The sequence below is a fragment of the Oncorhynchus mykiss genome, chromosome 14 (assembly GCF_013265735.2).
Source record: "Oncorhynchus mykiss isolate Arlee chromosome 14, USDA_OmykA_1.1, whole genome shotgun sequence".
Classification (NCBI taxonomy): Eukaryota; Metazoa; Chordata; class Actinopteri; order Salmoniformes; family Salmonidae; genus Oncorhynchus; species Oncorhynchus mykiss.
Genome location: NC_048578.1, coordinates 14,196,260 through 14,221,620, shown reverse-complemented (window position 1 = coordinate 14,221,620; position 25,361 = coordinate 14,196,260). Strand labels below are relative to the sequence as shown.

The 25,361-nt window shown below is 42.4% G+C and overlaps 2 protein-coding genes across 6 annotated transcripts; one reads left to right on the top strand and one right to left on the bottom strand.

Moving 5' to 3' along the window:
- Window positions 1–5: 5 nt before the first annotated feature.
- On the top strand, window positions 6–15,004 carry LOC110488875 (nuclear cap-binding protein subunit 1). 3 transcript variants are annotated; one of them, XR_002468496.2, is made up of 23 exons: window positions 6–182; window positions 1,486–1,574; window positions 1,685–1,785; window positions 1,891–2,047; window positions 2,167–2,274; window positions 5,736–5,857; window positions 6,099–6,168; window positions 6,431–6,646; window positions 6,767–6,864; window positions 6,994–7,057; window positions 7,145–7,255; window positions 7,505–7,632; window positions 7,728–7,802; window positions 7,942–8,045; window positions 8,375–8,497; window positions 8,589–8,691; window positions 8,876–8,969; window positions 12,449–12,552; window positions 12,728–12,845; window positions 13,267–13,410; window positions 13,578–13,691; window positions 13,780–13,987; window positions 14,540–15,004. XR_002468496.2 is itself a non-coding variant. In XM_021561312.2 (22 exons), the coding sequence occupies exons 1-22, from the start codon at window positions 149–151 to the stop codon at window positions 13,891–13,893; spliced, it is 2,391 nt and encodes a 796-aa protein (XP_021416987.1). In that variant the 5' UTR covers window positions 6–148; the 3' UTR covers window positions 13,894–14,603. The 3 variants fall into 3 exon arrangements, 2 of the variants coding, with proteins under 2 accessions (XP_021416987.1, XP_021416988.1); XM_021561312.2 differs by having other exon boundaries at window positions 13,780–14,603; XM_021561313.2 differs by having other exon boundaries at window positions 13,270–13,410; window positions 13,780–14,600.
- On the bottom strand, window positions 14,579–25,361 carry LOC110488876 (solute carrier family 49 member A3). Of its 3 annotated transcripts, none has more exons than XM_036943028.1 (10): window positions 24,962–25,361; window positions 20,440–20,598; window positions 19,652–19,868; window positions 19,117–19,193; window positions 18,855–18,992; window positions 16,963–17,079; window positions 16,637–16,789; window positions 16,317–16,474; window positions 16,105–16,214; window positions 14,579–15,438 (listed from the first exon to the last, which is right to left on the bottom strand). In XM_036943028.1, exons 1-10 carry the CDS (start codon window positions 25,118–25,120, stop codon window positions 15,392–15,394), a joined length of 1,335 nt encoding a protein of 444 aa, XP_036798923.1. In that variant the 5' UTR covers window positions 25,121–25,361; the 3' UTR covers window positions 14,579–15,391. The 3 variants fall into 3 exon arrangements, with proteins under 3 accessions (XP_036798923.1, XP_036798922.1, XP_021416989.1); XM_036943027.1 differs by having other exon boundaries at window positions 14,579–15,493; window positions 24,962–25,360; XM_021561314.2 differs by having other exon boundaries at window positions 14,579–15,514; window positions 24,962–25,356.

Genomic DNA, 25,361 nt, shown 5'->3' with positions numbered 1-25,361 from the left:
ACCTCCGCTCCGGATGTGCTTCACTTGAATCTGACCACTATTGAAAAGCTCAAAGCTTGATAACTAATCTCATTATCTCGAAAGATACTGTTACCATAATCAATAAGAAGCAGCATACAGTTACTAATCCAACGGTGTCAATAATAAAATGTCTAGAAGACGGCACAGTGACGGAGATGATGGTAAGTGGTCGTTAGCTAGCTAATTCGAGGCCAAAGTACGTTAGTTGGCTTAACGTTCGCTGAAGCCAACGTGAGGCGATGCTGCTCGCTCTGTAGTCAATGTGCAGCATGCTAAATCAGCTAGCTACCTTGCGTACTAGTTCAATCACCATAGTCAGTTCAATTAACTAACGTGAGAAGTTATTTGACTATCGGTTCATACATCAATGTGAAACACCAAACCAAGTATTTTGCTAGTCAGATTGGCAGTTTTCCAACACCCCATGATTGGCTAGCCTGATGGGTCAACATAGCCCTTGCTTTTAGCCGGTTAACTAGAAATGGTCTAGCTAGTTAGCTACCTAACTACTAGTCGTCTAACATCGTATGCAGCCCAATTCTACCAGCGGCAAGTAGTAGTCTAGCGGTTAAGCCAATAACCTAGAGGTCTCTGGTTCGAATCCCCGTGCTGATTAGGTGAAACGTGCCCTTGAGCAACACACGTAAACCTAATTGTTTCAGGGTCGCCGTCAATAATTGTTGATCCCTGGCCGAGGCTGTCTCGGGGAAAGTGGAATATGCAAAAATTATATTTTCAATTTGAAATGGGACACATTTATGCACCCACTTAATTATATATTTGTCCTACAAATAATTTATATGTTGTCTTGTTAACCACTGTGATAAAGTGATAATCAGCAGTTGAAACAATAAGAGGTTTCCCAGCCCCTGTTTCAATACAATGTTGAGGGATGGGGCTGGAGAAATGTAACCACTCTCAAATTCATAGACCGAGCTATGGATGCAAGGACCATCCATGATATAAGCATTTATTTGTTTTTCATCTAGTTTGTTTACAAACATCGGAGTTGAACAAGCTTGTATTTTGGGTTTTGATGGGGTATGCAGTTGAACTAAGCTCATGAGGCGTTTATAAATTATATTAGTCAAGAATCAATGGGTACATATCATTAATTTATAAGTCCAAAAGTGGATGTAGTAACTGCAGATGGCCCCTTTTAACTAATTGTTGTTTCTTGGCACATTTCAGATCTTGGGGGTGCTTGCAACTAGTGATGTCAAATAGTTGTCTAGCTAGCAGGCTTGTAGCCTCTGCCATTTACCCCACAATGGATCTGCAAAATAATGATTTGTGAAATTAACAAGTAGCCAGCTACACTACTGTAAGATAATGTTTTTAAAGAGAGAAGAATTTCATGTGTCAGTGAGTTAGCACAAAAGGTTCAATTGAAGGAAGGGTCCATCTCAGACTATCTGTTCCATCTCACCGTCATCCATCATGTATGTGTCCATCTCATTCTAGGTGGCCAGTCTCACAAAAGAAGGAGAACATCTGAGCCCGTTGAGATTGAGGATCGCCTGGAATCACTGATATGTCGGGTGGGAGAAAAGGTAATAGGGCTTTGCAGTAAGTGTGGGTATGTTTTCTGTCTCACTGTTGTCTGATTTGACCCCTGAAATCACCAGATATGCTGTTTTCCAACTTCTTAATTCATTTGCAGAGTACCTCTTCCCTGGAAAGCAACTTGGAAGGTCTCGCAGGTGTATTGGAAGCGGACCTCCCCAATTACAAAAACAAAATCCTGCGCATCTTGTGTGCTGTGTAAGCTATTCCAAGTTATTCTAATACATTTGAAATACTTTTAGTGCAGTCATAGGTACAGTACAGAAAGTTTCCGAATTCTAATTGTGTGTCTTGTTTTGACAGGGCTCGACTTCTACCCGAGAAGCTGACCGTCTACACAACACTAGTGGGCCTTCTCAATGCCAGGAACTACAACTTTGGCGGGGAGTTTGTGGAGGCCATGATCAGACAACTTAAAGAGACCTTGAAGGCCAACCTCTACACCGAAGCTCTTTACCTGGTAAGTGTTTGGTGCCATAAAATAATTGGTCCACAGATTCACCAGGCAAATTTAGCAAGTGACTCTCAAAAACAATTACAGGTGCATTTCAATAATGTTTGACACACTTTTCTCTCCAGGTGCGCTTCCTCTGTGACCTGGTGAACTGCCACGTGATCGCTGCCCCCTCCATGGTGGCCATGTTTGAGAACTTTGTTAGCGTCACTCAGGAGGAGGATGTTCCGCAGGTAACATGTTATTGATACATTTTAAAGCCATGAATTGTATGCAAGTTCACTCCGTGGCCAGTTTATTTGCTCAGTTGGTATCAAGGGACCTAACGTGTGCCAGGAAAACATTCCCCACACCATTACATCACCAGCCTGTACCATTGACACCAGGCAGGATGGGGCCATGGACTAATGCTGTTTACGCCAAATCCTGACTGCCATCAGCATGACGCAACAGGTGTTAACGCGAAATGACACAACGACAAGGTTCCAGTTTAACAAAGTTTACTATACCGTATGAACACACTACAAGCTAGTCATTACACCCAAGGCTAGATCCATCCACAACAAGACTCCATGTGCAGGCGCACTCTTGACAGAGTGATAGCCCAGTAATAACAGAAATATAGGAATACTTAAAACATGAACTTAACAATCTCCCCCTTTAAAGACTAATAAAACATCAACACCATAATTAAATGTCCAAGTATTATTCAAGATACCCATTACAAATGGGTTGTGACAGTTTTAATTTGTATTACTCAACTTTCCATTACTGAGAGCCTGTAGGAGCACAAGACCGGATGCTCTTTTTTTAGTCAGACAGTCAGCAAGCTGTTCCTTTGTGGTCGACCACAGAATCCGCTGGATTCTCTGTGCTTGAATAAGTTCCTTGATGCTGCTAATCTCAAGACGAAGTCTTTTCTCTGTGACAGACTTGGTTGACTTCACATCATCAACTAATGAGTAGTTGTCAGTGACAAACTACAGGTAGAATGTGCCGTTTTGTCTCACCAGTGGTAAGCTCTGAGAACAGAGTTGCAAGAAAGATCGCATTGTCAATTCCATCCACAAGAGCAAGTGTTTCTCCAGCAAGTGTGCTTTGGACAACCCTTCTGATCCTTTTTCACTGCCAACAGATAGGTGAGAATCTTCCTCCTTCACCCATTAACACGATTAGATGTCCACCTTGTGTGCCACCATCTGTAAGGTTCCCTAGCGAAGCATCACTGAAGACAACTTGTTTCAAAGAGTAATCTTTTCCAACATGCTGAAACTTTAAAGTCACTTGTTGTGATTTCAGTTTACGAACAACTTTGTTTGCCTCATGAATGGTTTGTGCAGTAGCGTGTTTTGTGTTAGATGCCAAGTTGCAACCATCCTCTGCTACCAATGTTAACTCGAAATGACACAATGACAAGGTTCCAGTTTAACAAAGTTTACTATACCGTATGAACACACTACAAGCTAGCCATTACACCCAAGGCTCGGTCCATCCACAACAAGACTCCATGCGCAGGCGCACTCTTGACAGAGTGATTAGCCCCGTAATAACAGAAATATAGGAATACTTAAAACATGAACTTAACAACAGGAACCGGGATTCGTCGCACCAGGCAATGTCTTTCCACTCCTCAATTGTCCAGTGTTGGTGATTGTGTGCCCACAAGTTGTGCGTTCCGAGATGCCTTTCTGAGCACCACAGTTTTACTGCACCTGTTAGCTTGCACGATACTTGCCATTCTTCTTTGACCTCATCAACAAGCTTTTTTTGCCCACAGAACTGCCACTGACTGGATATTTTTTGTTTGTCGCACCATTGGAGATACTGGAACCGGTGCACCTGGTACCGACGATCATACCACTCTGTCACTTACAGTGCCTCTGGAAATTATTCAGACCCCTGACTTTTTTCACATTTTGTTACATTACAGCTTTATTCTAAAATTGATTAAATTGTTTTCCCCCCTCAGTCTACACACAATACCCCATAATGACAAAGCAAAAACAGGTTTGTAGAAATTCTTGCTACTTAAAAAATATCACATTTACTTAAGTATTCAGAGCCTTTACTCAGTACTTTGTTGAATCACATTTGGCAGCAATTACAGCATTGAGTCTCCTTGGGTATAACGCTACAAGCTTGGCACACCTGTATTTCTGCAGATCCTCTCAAGCTCTGTCAGGTTGGACGGGGAGTGTTGCTGCACAGCAATTTTCAGGTCTCTCCAGAGATGTTAGATCAGGTTCAAGTCCGGGATCTGCCTGGGCCCTTCAAGGACTTTCAGAGGCTTGTTGCGAAGCCACTCCTGCGTTGTGTGCTTAGGGATGTTGTCCTGTTGGAAGGTGAACCTTCGCCCAAGTCTGAGTTCCTGAGTGTTCTGGAGCAGGATCTCTCTATACCTTGCTCCGTTCATCTTTCCCTCGATCCTGACTAGTCTCCCAGTCCCTGCCGCTGAAAAACATATCCAATGCATGATGCTGACGCTGCCACTACCATGCTTCACCGTAGGGATGGTGCCAGGTTTCCTTCAGACGTGACGCTTGGCATTCAGGCTAAAGAGTTCAATCTTTTATTTAACTAGGCAAGTTAAGAACACATTCTTATTTACAATGACGGCCTACCAAATGGCTTCCTGCGGAGACGTGTTGTTTTTTATTTTTTATCCCAACCCACATCACGACAAGAGACAACACAATGCTACATAAAGAGAGACCTAAGGCAGCAACACTTGACAACACAGCATGGTAGCAACACAACATGACAACAGCATGGCAGCAGCAGGCACAGAAAACAGCACAAAGGGCAAGAAGGTAGAGACAGTAATACATCACGCAAAGCAGTCTTTGAATGAAGAGTGAGATAAAACTGAGATGTGTGTAACCTTTTATTTAACTAGGCAATTCAGTTAAGAAATTCTTATTTACAATGATGGCTTACCAGTGGCACACAGTGGGTTGACTGCCTTGTTCAGAACGACAGATTTTTACCTTGTCAGCTAGGGGATTCGATCCAGCAACCTTTCGGTTACTGGCCCAACGCTCTAACCACTAGGCTACCTGCCGCCCCAATATAACTTATTGGTTTCATCAGACCAGAGAATCTTGTTTCTCATGGTCTGAGAGTCTTTAGGTGCCTTTTGGCAAACTTCAAGCAGGGTGTCGTGCCTGAGGAGTCGCTTCTATCTGCCAAACTCTACAATAAAGACTTGATTGGTGGAGTGCTGCAGAGATGGTTGTCTTTCTAGAAGGTTCTCCCATCTCTACAGAGGAACTCTAGAGCTCTGTCAGAGTGACCATTGGGTTCTTAGTCACCTCCCTGACCAAGGCCCTTCTCCCCAATTAGCAAAAATGTTAAAAATGAACCTGTTTTCCCTTTGTCATTATAGGGTGTTGTGTGCAGATTGATGAGGAAAACATGAATTTAATCAATTTTAGAATAAGGCTGTAACATAACAAAATGTGGAAAAAGTAAAGGGGTCTGTAGGACACTCGTTATGCCCATTCTAACGTTCAATCAAACAGTAACTGGATGTCTGTCTGTCTCTGCTTTATGCAGCAAGCCACGGCCACATGACTCACTGTCTGTAGGAGCCAACCACTGCATGAACGTGGTGGTGAACCTAATAAACTGGCCACTGTGTGTATATACAGTTTAGTTTGACTATTGCATTTTTGACTGTTTTCTCTCTTCCCAGGTGCGTTCGGACTGGTTTGTCTATGCTGTACTCTCCAGTCTCCCCTGGGTTGGGAAGGAGCTTGATGAGAAGAAGGACGTGGAGATGGACCGACTCCTCAACCAGATTGACGGTTATCTCAAGTACTCTTTCTTTCTGTCTTCCACTATAGTTTGGTGTTTACATGTCTTTACATTTGATTCATTTAGCAGATGCTCTTATCCAGAGAGACTTACAGTAGTGTCTTTCTGGCTCTTTTGTTGAGGAACTGTTTAATGACGTAATGCAATTTTAAATTCATGAGTATTTTGAGGAAGACGCCTTTGTCAACTGCACTAAATAGTGATGAGACGATCGTGGTGACACCGATCTACTGTTTTTCAGGAGGCGACTGAAGACTCATGTCCCCATGCTTCAGGTTTGGACGGCAGAGAAGCCACACCCACAAGAAGAGGTAAGTTGTTTTTATTTATTGTGTTTTTATTTGTCTGGCCAAGTATTGATTCAGTGTTTGTTTTTTAAGACCCTATTCTGGATTTTCTATTTTTACCTTTGAACACTGCATTGTTGAGGAAGAGCTTGTAAGTAAGCATTTTGCTGTACTGTTTACACCAGTTCTAACCTGTGCAAGCAGACAAATACACTTTGATTTGAAGTAGGAGATACCAGTGTTGATAAGTATTATATGCCATCACCACCACCTCTCTCTCCCTCAGTACCTGGACTGCCTGTACGCTCAGATCCAGAAGCTAAAGAAGGACCGCTGGCAGGAGCGCCACATCCTGCGGCCGTACATTGCCTTTGACAGCGTGCTGTGCGAGGCCCTGCAGCACAACCTGCCACCTTTCACCCCACCAGCCCACATGCCTGACTGCCAGTACCCCATGCCCCGCGTTATCTTTCGCATGTTCGACTACACCGATGCCCCCGAGGTACCGTGTACCATTCCCTCTCTCAGACCAGTCAAGAGTACAGAGAAAGAGGAACATTTGGGAATGGGGTTGCCTTTTGGAATGCTCTGAACTAGCTTTTCTTCCTCTCCCTGACTACAGGGCCCTGTCATGCCAGGCAGCCACTCTGTGGAGAGGTTTGTTATTGAGGATAACCTTCACAACATCATCAAGTCCCACTGGAAAGAGAGGAAGAGCTGGTGAGCTGTTGTACAGTCTAATGGACTTCTTAATGTGTCCTCTTGTTGTTCGAGTTAGTCATTTGTGATTGAGCAAATGTGAGAGAACATTTTAATATATATATATATATTTTTGTATATATATATCAGTGCTGCGCAGTTGCTGAGCTATCCAGGGAAAAACAAGATCCCACTCAACTATCACATTGTGGAGGTAAGTCCATTACTGCTTCATACCAAGGAGTTTTATCAACTGGAGAACAGGAACTTAGTTCACTTCCATTCCTCTGTCTTCTGCCAGGTGATCTTTGGAGAGCTCTTCCAGCTGCCCTGTCCCCCCCACATCGACGTCATGTACACCACGCTGCTCATTGAGCTCTGCAAGCTGCAGCCAGGCTCCCTGCCACAAGTTGTATCCTTCACCCCGCTACTGGGACACAATATTTGACTACTTCAGGAATGCATTTTTCTTCTCTGCCCAAAAAATGAATACGGGGAACTAAGGTACACAAAATACCACGGGGACAATTCAGAAATACAGTTTTCAGAGATCCTACTTTTTTAAACCAATGATTCAACCATCATTTTTTTTGTCGGGCTTGGATACTTGTTTTACATCACATAAATAGTGATAGTTAACCCCTTAACAGCCTCCTCCCAGTTGGCCCAAGCCACAGAGATGATGTACGTGAGGTTGGACACCATGAACACTATTTGCATAGACCGACTCCTCAACTGGTTCTCCCACCATTTGAGCAACTTTCAGTTCCGATGGAGCTGGGACGACTGGTAAGATCAGCTGTCTTCCTCAACTGAATTATTTGATGTAGTTGGAATCACTCCTTATTATGGTTACGGCAATCTGTTCACGTTCATCTCCAAAGGGTGGACTGTTTGGCCCTGGATGCAGACAAGCCCAAGCCCAAGTTTGTCAAGGAGGTTCTGGAGAAATGCATGAGGTATTTCCATTCAGATCCACTACTGCTGTGCTGCACCCAGCTTGTTTTAGAGCATACATAGGGATGGATATGTATAGAGATGGCTCTCCTTAGTCTGTCTCTAGAAAGTGACCAATGAGCTTCTGCTCTTCACCCCCAGGCTCTCCTATCATCAGCGGATAGTGGACATCGTCCCTCCCACTTTCTCAGGACTCATCCCAGCCGACCCCATCTTCTTTTACAAATACCAAGATGAGGCCAACAGTAAGTACACCGCCTCTCCAAAGGTTTCATTTCTGTAAGATGCTGTCTGTTGGTTCAGCATAGCCAGGGGATGAAGATGACTCTAATGTGCTTGTCTTTGTGAGCCTGGTTTGTTGAAAAGTATTGGTCTGCCATTTGGTTTTCTGTTGTATTGTAGATGTGTTACCTTTTGAGTGTCAACCTCAAAGAAGCCCCAGGGGTACCACTGCACATTCGTGTTGTTATCCCAGTGTACTAAATACGGTGTGCACCGTCTTCCTTTTCTGTTGGACTCTTTTACGTAAGCACCATCAGAAATACAACATGACTACACCTCTGCCTTTGTCCAGGTGCGCTGCCAGGCTATGCGGTGGCCATAGCGGTGGGCAACGCCATCAAGAACCGGGCCTCCAACGAGGAGATACTCACCGTGCTCAAAGACGTGCCGAACCCCAACCAGGAAGATGACGACGGTCAGTTAGCCCCCAAACACACTCATCTTCCGTGTTCCTATTGGGATATGTTCTACTCATTCTCACTCACTCCTCCTTTGTCTGTTTCCAGATGAGGGCGAGGGCTTCAACCCCCTGAAGATAGAGGTGTTCCTGCAGACCCTCCTCCATCTGGCTGCCAAGTCCTTCAGTCACTCCTTCAGTGCCCTGGCCAAGTGAGTGTGCCTGTTATTCCAACCCACACCTTCCATTCCTGTGCCGCCCTCTGCTGCGTGCCACAGAAAAGGGTGGCATTGTTCAGTCTTGATTGTAGCATTGCTATGCTACTAGGCAGTTGAACGAACACACGTGCTTTGTCTGTGTGTACAACACCTAAAGTGTCCTATTTCTGTCTCTCAGGTTCCATGAGATCCTGAAAGCCCTGACGGACTGTGACGAGGGCAAGCTGCATATCCTCCGGGTGGTCTACGAGGTCTGGAAGAACCACCCACAGGTTAGAACCGGCCCATTCACCTACACTAGAACACTAATTTCCCTACAGTCAGAAGAAATGTGTTTATTTTTTACAACCAAATCTCTCTTCTTTTTTTAAATGGCATGTTATTGAAGAGTCCAGATACCTTATTTGTAATTAAACGTTTTAGAGAAACTTACCCCAAACAGCAAATCGCTTCCTCATCCTCGTTGTGTAGAATGTGGGCCATGAAAAACCCTGAACAAAGTCTCCAAAAACACCTAAAATACATCATTTTAGAAATGGCAAAGCTCTCAGTATAGTGATGCGGGGCTTTAGATGTTGTACACATTAAATTATGTCCGAACTTTATCCGCAATGCTATATTCCATTTTGTTGCGGCTCGAGTAACACCTCTCCGTCCATTTTACAGGTAACTGCCAAAATAAAGGAAACACTTGAGTAAATTAGGGATACAAAGCATATTGAAAGCATGGGGTGCTTCCATACAGGAAGTTCCAAACACTTGTAGAAGGAGCATTGAAGCTGTTCTGGCGGCTCGTGGTGGCCCAACACCCTATTTTTTTTTGTTCACCTTTATTTAACCAGGTAGGCCAGTTGAGAACAAGTTCTCATTTACAACTGCGACCTGACCAAGATAAAGCAAAGCAGTGCGACAAAAACAACAACACAGAATTACACATGGGATAAACAAACAGTCAATAACACAATAGAAAAATCTGTATATGGTGTGTGAAAATGAAGTAAGGAGGTGAGGCAATAAATAGGCCAATAGTGGCGAAGTAATTACAATTTAGCAATTTACACTGGAGTGATATGTGTGCAGATGAGGATGTGCAAGTAGAAATGCAGGTGTGCAAAAGAGCAGAAAAACTAATATGGGGATGAGGTAGGTAGTTGGTTGGATGGGCTGTGTACAGCTGCAGCGATCGGTAAGCTGCTCTGACAGCTGACGCTTAAAGTTAGTGAGGGAGATATGTCTCAACTTCAGTGATTTTTGCAATTCGTTCCAGTCATAGGCAGCAGAGAACTGAAAGGAAAGGCGGCCAAAGTAGGTGTTGGCTTTGGGGATGACCAGTGAAATATACCTGCTGGAGCCCGTGCTCCGGGTGGGTGTTGCTATGGTGACCAGTGAGCTGAGATAATGCAGAGCTTTACCTAGCAAAGACTTATAGATGACCTGGAGCCAGTGGGTTTGGCAACGAATATGTAGCGAGGGCCAGCCAACGAGAGCTTACAGGTCGCAGTGGTGGGTAGTATATGGGGCTTTGATGACAAAACGGATGGCACTGTGGTAGACTGCATCCAATTTGCTGAGTAGAGTGTTGGAGGCTATTTTGTAAATGACATCGCTGAAGTTGAGGATCGGTAGGATAGTCAGTTTTACGAGGGTATGTTTGGCAGCATGAGTGAAGGAGGCTTTGTTGTGAAATAGGAAGCGATTCTAGATTTAACTTTGGATTGGAGATGCTTAATGTGAGTCTGGAAGGAGAGTTTACAGTCTAGCCAGACACCTAGGTATTTATAGTTGTCCACATATTCTAAGTCAGAACCGTCCAGAGTAGTGATGCTAGTCGGGCGGGCGGGTGCGGGCAGTGATCGGTTAAAAAGCATTCATTTAGTTTTACTAGCATTTAAGAGCAGTTGGAGGCCATGGAAGGAGTGTTGTATGGCATTGAAGCTCGTTTGGAGGTTTGTTAACACCGTGTCCAATGAAGGGCCAGATGTATACAGAATGGTGTCGTCTGTGTAGAGGTGGATCAGAGAATCACCCGCAGCAAGAGCAATATCATTGATATATACGGAGAAAGGAGTCGACCCGAGAATTGAACCCTGTGGCACCCCCATAGAGACTGCCAGGACAACAGGCCCTCCGATTAAGACACCATGTTGGTGTTTCCTTTATTTTGGCAGTTACCTGTTGCAGCAGGCTCCACTGAAAATGGAACCACTCAAGACGGCTCGAGGAGCACATAATGGAATATAACATTTAGGATTTAGTTCGGAACGACACAATTTCATGTATACAACATCTAAAGACCTGCATCACCATACTGAGAGCTTTGCCGTTTCTAAAAGGATGTTTTTGTTGCGGTTTAAGTGTTTTCAGGGCCCCCATACTAAACAACGAGGACGAGGAAGTGATTTGCTGTTTGGGGCAGTGGTGTAAATTACTTAAGTAGTATTTTTTATTATCTGTACTTTACTATTTACATTACTTAATTAAAAGTACTACTTAAGTAGTGTTTTTTGTGTATCTGTACTTTACTATTTATATTTGACAACTTTTACTTCACTACATTCCTAAAGAAAATGAGCTACTTTTTGCTCCATACATATTCCTTGACACCCAGAAGTACTCGCTACATTTTGAATGCTTAGCAGGACAGAAAATGGTCCAATTCATATACTTATCAAGAGAACATCCATGGTCATTACTACTACCTCTGATCTGGCAAATGCTTTGTTTTTAAATGACGTTGGAGTGTGACGCTGGCTATCCGTAAATAAATTTTAAAAAACAAGTTAGTTTGCTTAAAAACCTCTTAAGGATCTGGCCCTTTTTTTCAAATTTCACCTAAAATGTCATCCCCAAATCTAACTGCCTGTAGCTCAGGACCTGAAGCAAGGATATGCATATTCTTGATACCATTTGAAAGGAAACACTTTGAAGTTTGTGGAAATGTGTAGGAGAATAACACATTAGATCTGGTAAAAGATGGTACAAAATAACACGTTTTTTTCTTTGTATTATCTTTGAAATGCAAGAGAAATGCCATAATGTATTATTCCAGCCCAGGCACAATGTGGATTTTGGTCACCTAGATGGCAGCAGTGTATGTGCAAAGTTTTAGACTGATCCAATTAACCATTGCATATCTGGTCAAAATGTTGTATCTAGACTGCCCAAATGTGCCTAATTGGTTTATTAATACATTTTCAAGTAGCATGGTATTCTTTCACTGCAATAGCTACTGTAAATTGGACAGTGGGGTTAGATTAACAGGAATTTAAGATTTCTACCCATATCTGATGTGTTTATGTCCTGGGATTTTTTGTTTGTTACTTACAACCTCATGCTAATCACATTAGCCTACGTTAGCTCAACCGTCCCACGGGGGGGGGACCAATCCCATGGAGGTTTTAATATAAGGAATTTGAAATTATTCTTTTTGATACTTAAGTATATTTTAGCAACTACATTTACTTGTGATACTTAAGTATATTTAAAACCAAATACTTTTACTCAAGTAGTATTTTGCTGGGTGACTTTTTTTTTTCTATTCAGATATCTTAACTTCTATCACTGGTTTGGGGTAAGTTTCTCAAATGTTAACGTCACAAAACATGCCATTTACATCACAAATAGAGATTTGGTTGTTTAAAAAAAACAAGTTCTCCTTTAATATAATGTTGTGAATTGTGCCGTGACCATTGTATGGAGAAAGGTGAGTCTTTGGTGTAACTCAGTGTGGTTGACCTGTCTGTCTGTGCAGATGGTCTCTGTGCTGGTGGACAAGTTGATCCGTACACAGATTGTGGATTGTGCAGCCGTAGCCAACTGGCTCTTCTCCCCTAGCATGGCTCATGAGTTTACCAGGTGGGCCTTAAACCCTCTGCGTGTGCACTCGCACACGTTTGCTGTGTCTTCCCTTGCTGTAAATTAAATAATGTGAATATCGATCAAGTAGTTTTCTCAGTTATCATAATACAGTATAACTATTTTGAAGTGAATGAACTCATGGATAATCCATGCGTGGCCTTGTGGCGGGCAGGTTTTACGTGTGGGAGATTCTGCACTCCACCATCCGTAAGATGAACAAACACGTCCAGAAGATTCAGAAAGAGCTGGAAGAGGCCAAGGATAAGCTGGAGAGGCAACAGCATAAAAAGGTAGGCAGCAGGAGGGTGTCCTAGCAACCACTGCTGTAAGCAGAGCCTCTTAGACTTTTTAAAGCCAAGAATTAACCAACAATATTACTCTGAATATTGTACTGATTGTGCCAGTATTTCTTTGCCCCAAGGTTTGCACAAAGCAGAATGTTCCCTCCTTGATTATGTAGTGACCTTTTTTAATGGTGCCCTAGTTTTGCTGTCTAAACCTGCGTCACACAGGATCTTATCAAACCAACTCATTGAATTTGGCCTTGAATGGACACACTGTCCCTTTCAAACATTTTTATCAGTTTAGTCTGTTTCCTGATAAGTCATCAGTACATGTCAGCATTATTATCATATTAAAGGAACTAGAGGAGCCTAACATACAAAAAACAAGAAAATAGGACTTGTGTCTCTCTCTCCCTCCATCTCTCAGCAGAAGGACAGTGGAGACGAGGAAGACATGGAGAAGAACAGTGAGGATGAGGACGGTCAGCTGGAGGAGCAGATAGAGCGTCTGCAGGAAAAGGTGGAGTCGGCCCAGAGTGAGCAGAAGAACCTTTTCCTGGTCATCTTCCAGGTACTGGTCTGGATGGACAATAAAGCTTTGTGAATTTGAATAGACTGTCAGCAACATGGTTGCCTGTATTGTTTTCAACTGTTCAGCCCTTTCAGTGATGACATTCTGTATGATTTCAACCTTGTTTTTTTCCTCTTGCTTTTATTTCCTCTCTTCTGTCCCCGTAGCGCTTCATCATGATGCTGACGGAGCACCTGGTGCGCTGCGAGACAGGCAGTGTGGACTTCAGCACGCCCTGGTACAAGAATTGCATTGAGAGGCTGCAGCAAATCTTCCTCATGGTAGCTACTACTCCTTCTTCAGTCAATTATTTTCCATGTAATTCAAGTTCAATTAATGTTAATTTAGTTCTGTTTTCCCCTTCTGCAGCACCATGTGACAATCCAGCAGTACATGGGGACACTGGAGAACCTGCTGTTCACCGCCGAGCTCGACCATCACATTCTAGCTGTGTACCAGCAGTTCTGTGCCCTGCAGCTCTGAGCCTGTACACACCAAACGCCATACTACACACATAGCCAGCTCTTGCATCAAGATTTCCTCGTTAAACCTTTTTTTGTTATTTCGACTTTGTGTGGTGAGTGCCGTTCAAGGTATTAACTGTAAAATTACCATATTTAAGTTATTTTGTTTTCTTTTCTATTTTCCCCCTCCATTTTGTTTAGTAGTCCTATAGAGTAGAGTACCACAATACCCATAAAACCTGTCTACTTTGATGCTAGTTAGCATTTATCTGTAAATAGAGCCATATCTATTGACAAGTCACCTTGTCCGAGAGATGTACATGGTTATCAAAACGCCACGCCAGGGTCAGCCTACACGAAACACAGCCTTTATTAAGCATTTCTAAAATTCCCTATGGGAAAAATGAATGGTGGATAAACGTTTGGAACCATTTCCCTGTTTGACCGCTAGGTTTTGTGGGTATTATGACACCTCCACTGTGGGGCTCTATTAAAGTGGATCTTTTAAAAAACCTGAGGTTGCAAATGGGCAAAAAGCAGCAGGCGAGCGTGCTCTTTTTTTATGTATTTTATGTGAATGGAAATTGAGAAACAGTTGAAACTGTAGTCTTCTGTTGGCCACTGTGTAACGTTTACATTTCCTGCCCTTATCCCTTTCCTCTTAGCCACCTCTTCAAGGAAAGAAAACAATGACTGACATGGAATTCAATAAAGTGGTTGATTTAATAACTTTTTTTTTGTATATTTACAGGAGTAGTTTAAAACGGCACTTACAACACAAATTGCCACATGTCTGTTCCATTATGTATGTTTTTTTTATTTTTATGAACTAGTCTGTACCTTTTTGTTTACACCCCAAAAGCATACATGTCCACCTACATCAGTTTAATTCCATTGAAATTCTAGTCAATTCAGGTTTTGGATTTCTTTTGCATGTGAAATATGTCCACTTTTACAGAGCAGAAATTACTTCAACTCTGCTCTGCCTCAGGGCAAAGGTGCTATTCGGTGCAAACCTGTATTAAAAAGGAAAGCCCAGTTTACCACCACCATAAAATCTAATCATTCACTTCAGATGATTACTGTTACATTCTAAATGCCTTCCTTACAATAGTAATCAGACATTTATATGGTATTTCTACTAGAAACCCAGACATGAGCGCAAGAGCACTAGGTGTTATGCGTCCCATTTCCAATTTGTCCTCTGTCCCAGCTGACGTCAGAACTTCTTCAGACATGTAAGCTGGAGCATTGATACATTGTGAGGCAATCCGCCTGTCTAGATGCTATATATGTACTATATAGTTAAATTATCTATATATAAAGGAATGTATTAGTAAGTCAATACACTTGGCCTCCTTCTGAAACGATGCCAGTGAGGTCGTTATCTCAACAGCAGTTCAGTTAACCACTGGCCTGTTCCTCCTTTTGGTCAGAGTCTTGTGTGTTGTCAGTTTGGCTTGTTGTTGGAGTCTGGCGAGTCTTCAGAGTTTGGCTTGTTACGGTTTGGCATGCTGTCAGAGTTGGCTTTTTTCCAATAGCCTGTGCCTCAGCGTCCAGTCTCCTGTACTCCGTGTGGAAGAAGATAACAAAGCAGCAGGTAAAGGCACTGCACAGACCTGCCATCACCAGCATGGGCACTGTGGAGAGAAACACAGAGTCAATGACGTGCTAAGCCCATTGCCACCAGCAACTAATCACAGTGTGTGTGTTCTAGAGAGAATCACACCACTAGAGCCACAGGAAAGCCCCATATCAATGACATCAAGGCCTGGGAGGATTTCATTATGCCATAAATAGAATTGAGAGCAGCAACATAACATCCATAGTCACTGTGTTTTGGCCTTAATGTCTAAAAAGTGGATCTGCTTCCTTTACCAGAGGCATCATGCACGTCATTTATTTTTGGGAGGGGAAGTAATAGCAAAATTCTATGTCACAAACTAGCTTGTGGGGGCACCTGTCCCCTCAATTTCAATGGGCATGATGCATCTGCTACGAATATTTTTTAGCTGTGGCAAAGCATGTGTGGTTTAGAACAGTTTCAATTTCAGCCACAATTTTGGTCCACCATCTGTGTTATTTGCATACAAATGCAAAGTCTAAACTGCTGACAAAACAACTAATAGCTGTAATTGCCTGCAGAATTTGAATGGTGGGCAACCAATTGTACCTCAATTAGCATACAATTAATTTATCCCACTGATACACATGGCAGTTCTTAACTTACCCCTCCAACTCAAGGACGCATCTCCTGCAGAACAGGTAGAGAAGGGTGAGTCGGCCATTGGTTTGGTCAACCCCTGAAGAAGCAGTATATAGATAACTGACTGGATCTGTCTGGGGGGAAAAAACAAGCACATGCTTTTTAACATAAGCCTGTATTTGCAGTCTTGATCTTCAGTGTGTGTTGTCCTTGTATGAACCAGTATCAGACAGTACCCTGATATGAAGATGAGGCCAGCTGAGGTGGCCTCTCCAACCGGGTAGGAGCACTCCACAGACAACTCCATGGCAACCGGGTAAATGGAGAAGCCGAAAAAGCCGAAGAGCGAACAAACAACGGCCAAGGCTATTCTCTGATTCCGCATCTGAGATACCTGGTAGGGGGAAATGCACAGGGATGAGGTGTTGTCTACACCACGCATACACACAGAACTGCAAATATCCTATTTTCTTCCACCTTAGAAGAAAACTGTTTCATCATCACAGCGCTTCATGAAGTACAAGACTGAAAACCCTGACCTTTGACCTGTACTCACCACTGAAAAGGCAATGCAGGCCAGCGCTGAAAGGCTCATGTTAACCTTGGTGGCCTCGATAAACTTCTTGGTTTTGTCGACGTACAGTCCAAGGAAACCAGCCCCGACAATACCGAAAACAATGAAGAGACCCCCGCACAGTCCTGCAAAGTCCTAACACAACACACATTGAGGTTATGTTTCACATTGTTTCATTCATTATTTTGGTGAGATGGTGAAAATATTGTTTAGAAAACAGAATCATGGGCCATAATCTTTCATTCATTCTTTTGTAATGAAAAAAAACAAATCTTGTTGTTCATTTGGGATCATAAATGGGTGCTTACATTAGGGTACCCTCGGACACACATGATCTGCTCCAGCAGTGTAGAGAAGCAGGTGAATACAGCGATCCCCGAGCCGAAGCACAGCAGGAGAATCATGTAAGCCTTGTTCCTCAGTAACTACAAAGGAACAGGAGGCAAACGGGGGGTTTCAGATGCGCCTCTCATACGATTGCAGTAATGGATCATTCAATGCAAGATATAGGCCACTACCTCTCAGATGAAGTATGATTAAAACTGAATCTATGTACAGTCGTGGCCAAAAGTTTTGAATGACACATGAATTTTCACAAAGTTTGCTGCTCCTGTGTCTTTAGATATTTTTGTCAGATGATACTATGGAACACTGAGGTATAATTACAAGCATTTCATAAGTGTCAAAAGCTTTTATTGACAATTACATGAAGTTGATGCATAGAGTCAATATTTTCAGTGTTGACCCTTATTTTTCAAGACCTCTGCAATCTGCCCTGGCATGCTGTCAATTAACTTCTGGGCCACATCCTGACTGATGGCAGCCCATTTTTGCATAATCAATGCCTGGAGTTTGTCAGAATTTGTGGGGTTTTGTTTGTCTACCCGCCTCTTGAGGATTGACCACAAGTTCTCAATGGGATTAAGGTCTGGGGTGTTTCCTGGCCATGGACCCAAAATATCAATGTTTTGTTCCCCGAGCCACTTAGTTATCACTTTTGTCTTATGGCAAGGTCATCATGCTGGAAAAGGCATTGTTTGTCACCAAACTGTTCATGGATGGTTGGGAGAAGTTGTTCTCGGAGGATGTGTTGGTACCATTCTTTATTCATGGCTGTGTTCTTAGGCAAAATTGTGAGTGAGCCCACTCCCTTGGCTGAGAAGCAACCCCACATGTATGGAGGATGCTTTACTGTTGGCATGACACAGGACTGATGGTAGCGCTCACCTTGTCTTCCACGGACAAGCTTTTTTCCGGATGCCCCAAACAATTGGAAAGGGGATTCATCAGAGAAAATGACTTTACCCCAGTCCTCAGCAGTCCAATCCCTGTACCGTTTGCAGAATATCAGTCCGTCCCTTATGTTTTTCCTGGAGAGAAGTGGCTTCTTTGCTGCCCTTCTTGACACCAGGCCATCCTCCAAAAGTCTTTGCCTCGCTGTGCGTGCAGATGCACTCGCACCTACCTGCTGCCATTCCTGAGCAAGCTCTGTACTGGTGGTGCCCCGATCCCGCAGCTGAATCAACTTTAGGAGACGGTCCTGGCTCTTGCTGTACTTTCTTGGACACCCTAAAGCCTTCTTCACAACAATTGAACCGCTCTCCTTGAAGTTCTTGATGATCTGATAAATGGTTGATTTAGGTGCAATCTTACTGGCAGCAATATCCTTGCCGGTGAAGCCCTTTTTGTGCAAAGCAATGATGACAGCACGTGTTTCCTTGCAGGTAACCATGGCTGACAGAGGAAGAATTATGATCCCAAGCACCACCCTCCATTTTGAAGCTTCCAGTCTGTTATCCGAACTCAATCAGCATGACAGAGTGATCTCCAGCCTTGTCCTCGTCAACACATACACCTGTGTTAACGAGAGAATCACTGACATGATGTCAGCTGGTCCTTTTGTGGCAGGGCTGAAATTCAGTGGAAATGTTTTGGGGGATTCAGTCCATTTGCATGGCAAAGAGGGACTTTGCAATTAATTTTAATTAATTGATCACTCTTCATAACATTCTGGAGTATATGCAAATTGCCATCATACAAACTGAGGCAGCAGACTTTGAACATTTATATTTGTGTCATTCTCAAAACTTTTGGCCATGACTGTATAATGAGGAGTGAATGTTGAAATGTTGAGGGGTAACCAAAGATATTATCAAGTAGTACAGTATTGCCATTTTGTGTGCGTATGATTACTACTCACCAGCATGATTCCCTCCAGGAAGGGCTCCGAGGTGGAGCTTTCTGCACTGGCTGAGGGGGGCGTTGGGGGGGAACTATCACGGATCCCAACTGTTGCTAGGAAACAGATGATGGTTGCTGGTACAGCATATATGAACAGCTGGGAATATCAATGGATGGGGAAAAGGTTTGTAATAGATTAATAAATGTATAGGCAATTTAAAGTCGAAGACAATTTATCTTCATAAGGTGCTAGCTAAACTTTGTCCTTTTTCTTAACTTACCAATGAAGAGATGTTGTTGGTGGTCCCCACAATCATAGGGGAAAAGATGCTAGCAACAAGAATCCCAAGGGGATTTGCTGAAAGGAGACATTTTTAAAAAGCCACAGAAGAACATATTAAAATAGGCTGGCATGGTATTGTCCTCTATTTGAAGCCAACACTACCAGACATCTGATATTCTCTTCCTACTTCCAGGAATCTTGGTTCTTGTAACTGAAATCTAAAAACTCAAGAGGAGCAACTGACAATACTAAACCAGTGGAGGCTGGTGGGATAAGTTATACGAGGACCGGCCCATTGTAATGGCTGGAGTGGAATTGAAGGTACAGAGTCATACATGTGGTTTCCATGTCTGATGTGTTTGATACCATTCAATTTCAGTCTTTACACTGAGCCTGTCCTCCTATAGCTCCTCCCACCAGCTTCCACTGTACTAAACATACATGGAAAGCGGTAACTCAACCAATAATGTTGACTTGACACAGGTGGTTTTAACAGAGTAACTTGTACAGGACAGCAACCATAGCTCACTCACACATAGAGGCTATCATATTGGCAGTGGCCCGCTGGTGCTCTGGGAACCAGAGTGCTGCCAGCTTGGTGGGTGTGAAAATGACCAGGGGCTGAGCCAGGGCACACAGGGTCTGGCCCCCCATCACCACAGGGAATTTGGCCGCACTGACAAGACTCCCCAGGACGCTCACGAAACGCAGCACAGCTCCCAACATGTTAAGCCACGAACCCAGCACCAACTACAGGGGAAACAGGCATGGGAGGGAACAGAATGCATGATTTAAGTTCGCGTTGACTTTGTATATGTTTTTCCTCAATTGGAAGAAAGGACAAAACACAAATAAACATGATACATATGATACATTTCTCTTAACATTTATTTTACTGTTTGTTCTTCTATCATGTTTTATCTCCTCTGTGCAGGTGCAAACTTGTACAACCGCTGAAAATCTAAGTGCCATCTGCACATTGGCGGCTTCCTCGATCACTGACAGCACACACGCTTACTTTCTTACTATCTGAGATTTTTCAGACTCGTTTACACTTCACTGAATTTCCCACGTACACCTCTTTCATGGAGATCTTGAATGCAACAATCTTTCATTTCAAGTACTGGATATAGACTTCTCACAGTAGACAGATTCTGTTTTCAGAAACAGACACGTGTGTGTGCACAGGCTTGTAAACAAAGATAACGGCAGGTTTAACGATCTGTTTTATTTAAATTATCCACAAAGTCCCATTGAGGTCAGGAGACCTCTTTTATCAGGGAGACTTGTATGAGGTCTACCTTGACCGATCTGTACATACTGTGATTCGGAGCCCTAAAGTGTCCAGCATCCATGTGGTCCCAAAGCTGAGAGGTATGGCCACCACCATATAAATGATGGACAGCCAGTTGATCTGGTCCAGGGTGACACCCATGAACTGGGCTGACTGGTCCGCCACTGGAGCAAAGGTCAGCCATAACTGAGGATTGAAGCACAGGCACAAACACATTTGATTATATACAATAAATGGGTTATTACATTATCTAATCTACATCTTTATTTAGTGCTACTTGTACAGACATATCTGTTCTTCATTTCCTCAAATGTACTATCTGCCTAAAGTTACAAGCAGAGAGCATGCTGTCGTGCTGCATCACAGCCTGGTACAGCAATCCACCGCCGCTGACCGCAAGGCTCTACACAGGGTGGTACTGTCATGACTGTCCTGTGAGGATCCAAATAGGTCAGCTCGGCAATGGATCATTTCAACCAGACCCTCTCTCACTCACAGAGGAGGAAGGAGGGAGCTAGTTTAAAATTGGGTAACAATTAAACATTGTTATTTGATTAGATAAATAACAGTCATCAAATGAATTAAAGTAAAGTCACTACAGTACGCTCAATCGATGCACACTGGTGCGTTCGGCTGAACGTACCTCTGTAGAGCCTTGCGGTCAGCGGCGGTGGAGTTGTGGTGCAGCCCGACAGTATGCTCTCCGCATTGTAACTTTGGGCAGATAGTACATCACTGGGGCCAAGTTTCCTGCCATCCAGGACCTATATACTAGGCGGTGTCAGAGAAAGGCCCAGACAATTGTCAGACTCCAGTTACCCAAGTCATAGACTGTTCTCTCTGCTACCGCATGGAAAGCAGTACCGGAGCACCAAGTCTAGGTCCAAAAAGCTCCTTTTACCCATAAGACTGCTGAACAATTAATCAAATGGCCACACAGCCTATTTACACTGACACCCCCCCTTCATTGACATACCTTTCAATACCTCACCTTGAGGTATGTCAAAAATGTTGACCCCTACCTTTTGGAGAGAAAAAGTATTACTTGTTTAACAAAATCTCTTTCTCTGAGAAATTCTATTAGTATAAAATAATATAATTTCCCCATTTTTGGAGCATACAATATAGCTCAGTATATTTAATTATTTATACAGTCATTTTTATCCATCTTTATCAAGGGTGTCAATGATTTCGGACCCCACTGTATGTGATCATGTGATTCAACGATACATCACTGAGCAGGAAGTAAACCACAACCTTGCCTTGTGGAACGTCAAGTCACGTGAAAATAGAAGTTATGACTCACAAGACATTAGCACATGACCCAGCTTTATGCTGATCTAATCAAATCAGAGGCTACTATGAAGTGTTTACATAGGCCTATTTATATTGGCATTCACTGGTCAAAATGAACATAGAGAATTCCTATACTGAGAAGTGAGACCAACCATCCCAGCCAAATGAACAGTGATAGGCCTATACAACCACAGCAGGTTAACCATACAGTTTCCTTCAAAGATTAACTTTTTTTTTTTACTTTAAAGAGGAAAAAATAAAACTCTCCTAAATTTCAACTTGAATAAACTGAGATTTTCTGGGGCAAACCAAAGCATCCCATTGTGTGATTGTGTTTTAGTACACAATACACAGTGCCTTGACAAGAGGCATAACCAATTGGATGGAAGTGAGTTGTTCGCAGAAACACTGCAACAACAAAGGGACTCCGTACAATTCTATCTTTAATTGACATTCAAGAAAATCTCATTTATGCAGCCGAGATAAAGGAGTAGGTCGACTGGCATGGGCACACAATGCCACCACTGTCTGCCGCATACGTGAGCACAGCCTTCCACTGTAGGTTTCCACCGCTGTCGTTAAATATAACCTCCATGAATGGATGTAGAATTCGAAGTGTCCTCAATGCACATACTGTATATAGATGGTAGTACATACATGTATCGTGTAATTACAGTGTGGGTATTACTTACAATGGTTAAAGGATTATTTTAGATTTCTGTAATGATGTGTGGAAACAACTCTGTTGACATGACAGATAATAAGATGGAATATTGATTTGGGGGGTGTATGGTGTGTATGGTTTTAGGGGGTATTTGCCCTAAGGCACACTTGCCCTAAGGCACACATGCCCTATTAAATCAATAGCCCCAGGGCTAAATCAATAGCCCCATTAGCTACATTCTCTGACATATTAGGGTGCACCATATAATATGACAGAAAGCTGTAGAAGTCTGAACCAAATGCATTTTGACTCAATGAGTGATATGCTGAAGTTCCCATGTTGCATGATGGCTCCTGTAATTTCAGTGCAGGCTACTGTATTTCATTGTGGCTATTATATTTCATAGTGAAGGCGAACACACATTTTGGATGCGTGTGTCTGCAGCAGTATGTTTGGCACAAAAATGTGGCTACTCTTTCAGGGATAACTAGGCATCACATATACAAAGTGGCGGTAAGGCATTACATAATATACCATATTATATCAGGATCACAAACGATAGAAAGTAACCTGCGGGTTACAATGCATGGCACTAGCCAAGTTTTTCTCAGGACATGTTAGCTGTCAACAGCTGAGAAACCCAATATGCCAGGTGCTTTTCCAGGTGCTATAGAGATTGTTACATTGTTGGAACATTGTAGCACGAGCCTTGTTTCCATCCAACCTTTTTATGCAAGTAAAGTACATGTCTGATAAAAAAATTATGTCCCGACAGGCCTGATGGAACAAAACAAAATACCCTAGACAAAATGGCATCTTTTCATGTCAGTAAAATTAATTATGCAACAAATGGCAGTGGAAATGCATGTATGCACAAATATTGATATAATAACCATCATATTAAAGTAAAATTGGATTCACGCGATGTAATGTGTGGTCCTCCCACTACGACTTGGGAAAGCATGTAGTCTTATTAGGCTAAAGGTAAAATAAGTTACGATGAACTTCACAGCGTGGTGGTGAAAGTGCACAATGATGAGTTTGATGCTCCTTGTCATAGCAACGTTGGCCAGCAAAGCTAATGCGTAGAAACACATCATTGGGTCTAATGCCTCGATCACAGCGTCATTGCATTTCGGTACACCAGACGTACATTCATTTGCCTTGTAGTTATTGGGCAAAATGTTATGCAGCATCATCTGGATATGTTTGCAACAAAAGTTCAACATTTACTTTCTGCTACCATTTCTCTCAAGCCGTCTATATAGTTTGAAGCAGTTTGATAAATCCAACGTATGCACCACACAGAACGCACAGCGTTCAGTCAGCAATGCTGCAAGGCAAATGCAGTGGAAATTAATGTTCTTCTGGTGTACCAAAATGCAATGACACTGTCGCTGTGATCGTGGTTGTCTCGCTCCAGCTGTTGATATTGATTCTGAACCGGTACCCCATGTTTATAGCCCCGCTATTATTATTTACTGCTGCTCCCTAAGTATTTGTTTTTCTTATCGCTTACTTTTTTGTAGGTATTTTCTTAAAACTACATTGTTGGTTAAGGGCTTGTAATTAAGCATTTCACTGTAAGGTATTCGAATACCTTCTGTATTTGCTGCATGTGACAAATACAATTATATTTGATTTGATGTGCAGGCCGTCAAATCAAAGGAACTCCTTCGATATACAGTTGTTTTTCACAAATATTAAAACGTGTCTGTATGTCACTTTCACAAGGTTGGAGTAATAATATGTTCAGCTACACAATACATTGTCTATAACCTACGTTGTGCCTTTAGATTTCGAGAAAATTAACAACTAAAGAAGAATTGTTGACTTCTTTCATTAACTTTCCAACCCCCAAACCTCAGCCAGGTCTGTTTGGTCTTGTTTCGAAAGCGTTCCCGGAAGTCTCTCAATGTTGCATCTCTTGGTTTAGAAACTCTGTGGAGCAAAGTATTTCAATCAAATGTATTTCAATTGAAAGTTTTAATGCCAAAATAATATGTATTTAAGTATTTTTTTAAATTGGGGAAAGTAACAAAGGTAGTTTATAAAATAAATACTTTAAGGAAGATGTTTTAATGTATTTTATTTTTTATGTATAGCTACATAATATAATTTAAAAGTATGTATTAATGTGTCTCTAATAGAATAAATGAGGCAAAATAAATGTAGACATTATTAAATGCATTTCTATAGCTTCCAAAATACGTTAATTAACGATTGGGAGGGAGTGCCAAGCTGGAGGCACGGTGGCTTCAAAACAGCGCTCCCTGACAGTCAACTAGTGTATATATAAAGCATTGGTCTCACGGACTCCTTTTTATCAGCAACAAGTCAGTTTGGTGGCAACAACAATGGTGGGGAAATTTGCATATTTTCTTTATGCGGATTTGGGGAAATTTGCATATTTTCTTTATGCGGATTTGAGAATATTCGCATGAAAACATGTTGCCAATTGGACGGAAACCTAGCTACAGAGGTGTTACATTCCTACAAAAAAGTTTTTTTTAAATCACATAATTCATTACTTGACAGATAACAGCCAACTTCATATGGGAGACAGCAAATGACAAGTAGGCTACTTACCATAGAGTTCGAGCAATTTAGCAAGCACAGCACGAACAAAATGAACCATCTCCTCTTGTATACTTTGAATACAATACGTTTTTCAAGTATTGGATTGGGTTTACTCGGAATGACAACATGCACCCGAAATTCATCCGAGAGATTATCTTCATTTTCCATGAGTAGTATCCAGCCAGGTGCAATAGACTTTTTATTTAAAAAAATATATAAATCTCAAACGATCATATTGTTAAAGGGTCATGTGGATTAAAACGCTTATGATAAACATACATTGTCTTGTCCTTCCGAGAAAGAAACCCAACCGGCCGGTCTGACAGTCAACAAATCCGCCCCATATTTCGGTGAGGACAATAAGGAGACTGTAGTCAGTCAGAATCCGCTCCCTTTTTCTCGCCCCACA

Bases quoted from the DNA above. Each gene is read 5' to 3' on its own strand.
- LOC110488875 (XM_021561312.2), top strand. From the start codon at position 149: ATGTCTAGAAGACGGCACAGTGACGGAGATGATG. The intron at 2,048-2,166 runs GTAAGTGTTTGG...TTTTCTCTCCAG, and splicing joins ACACCGAAGCTCTTTACCTG to GTGCGCTTCCTCTGTGACCT. The intron at 7,256-7,504 runs GTATCCTTCACC...GCCTCCTCCCAG, and splicing joins CAGGCTCCCTGCCACAAGTT to TTGGCCCAAGCCACAGAGAT.
- LOC110488876 (XM_021561314.2), bottom strand. From the start codon at position 25,120: ATGGAAAATGAAGATAATCTCTCGGATGAATTTCGGGTGCATGTTGTC. The intron at 16,475-16,636 runs GTGAGTACAGGT...TCCCCCTACCAG, and splicing joins CCTGCATTGCCTTTTCAGTG to GTATCTCAGATGCGGAATCA. The intron at 15,515-16,104 runs GTAAGTTAAGAA...TTCTCTCCACAG, and splicing joins TGCGTCCTTGAGTTGGAGGG to TGCCCATGCTGGTGATGGCA.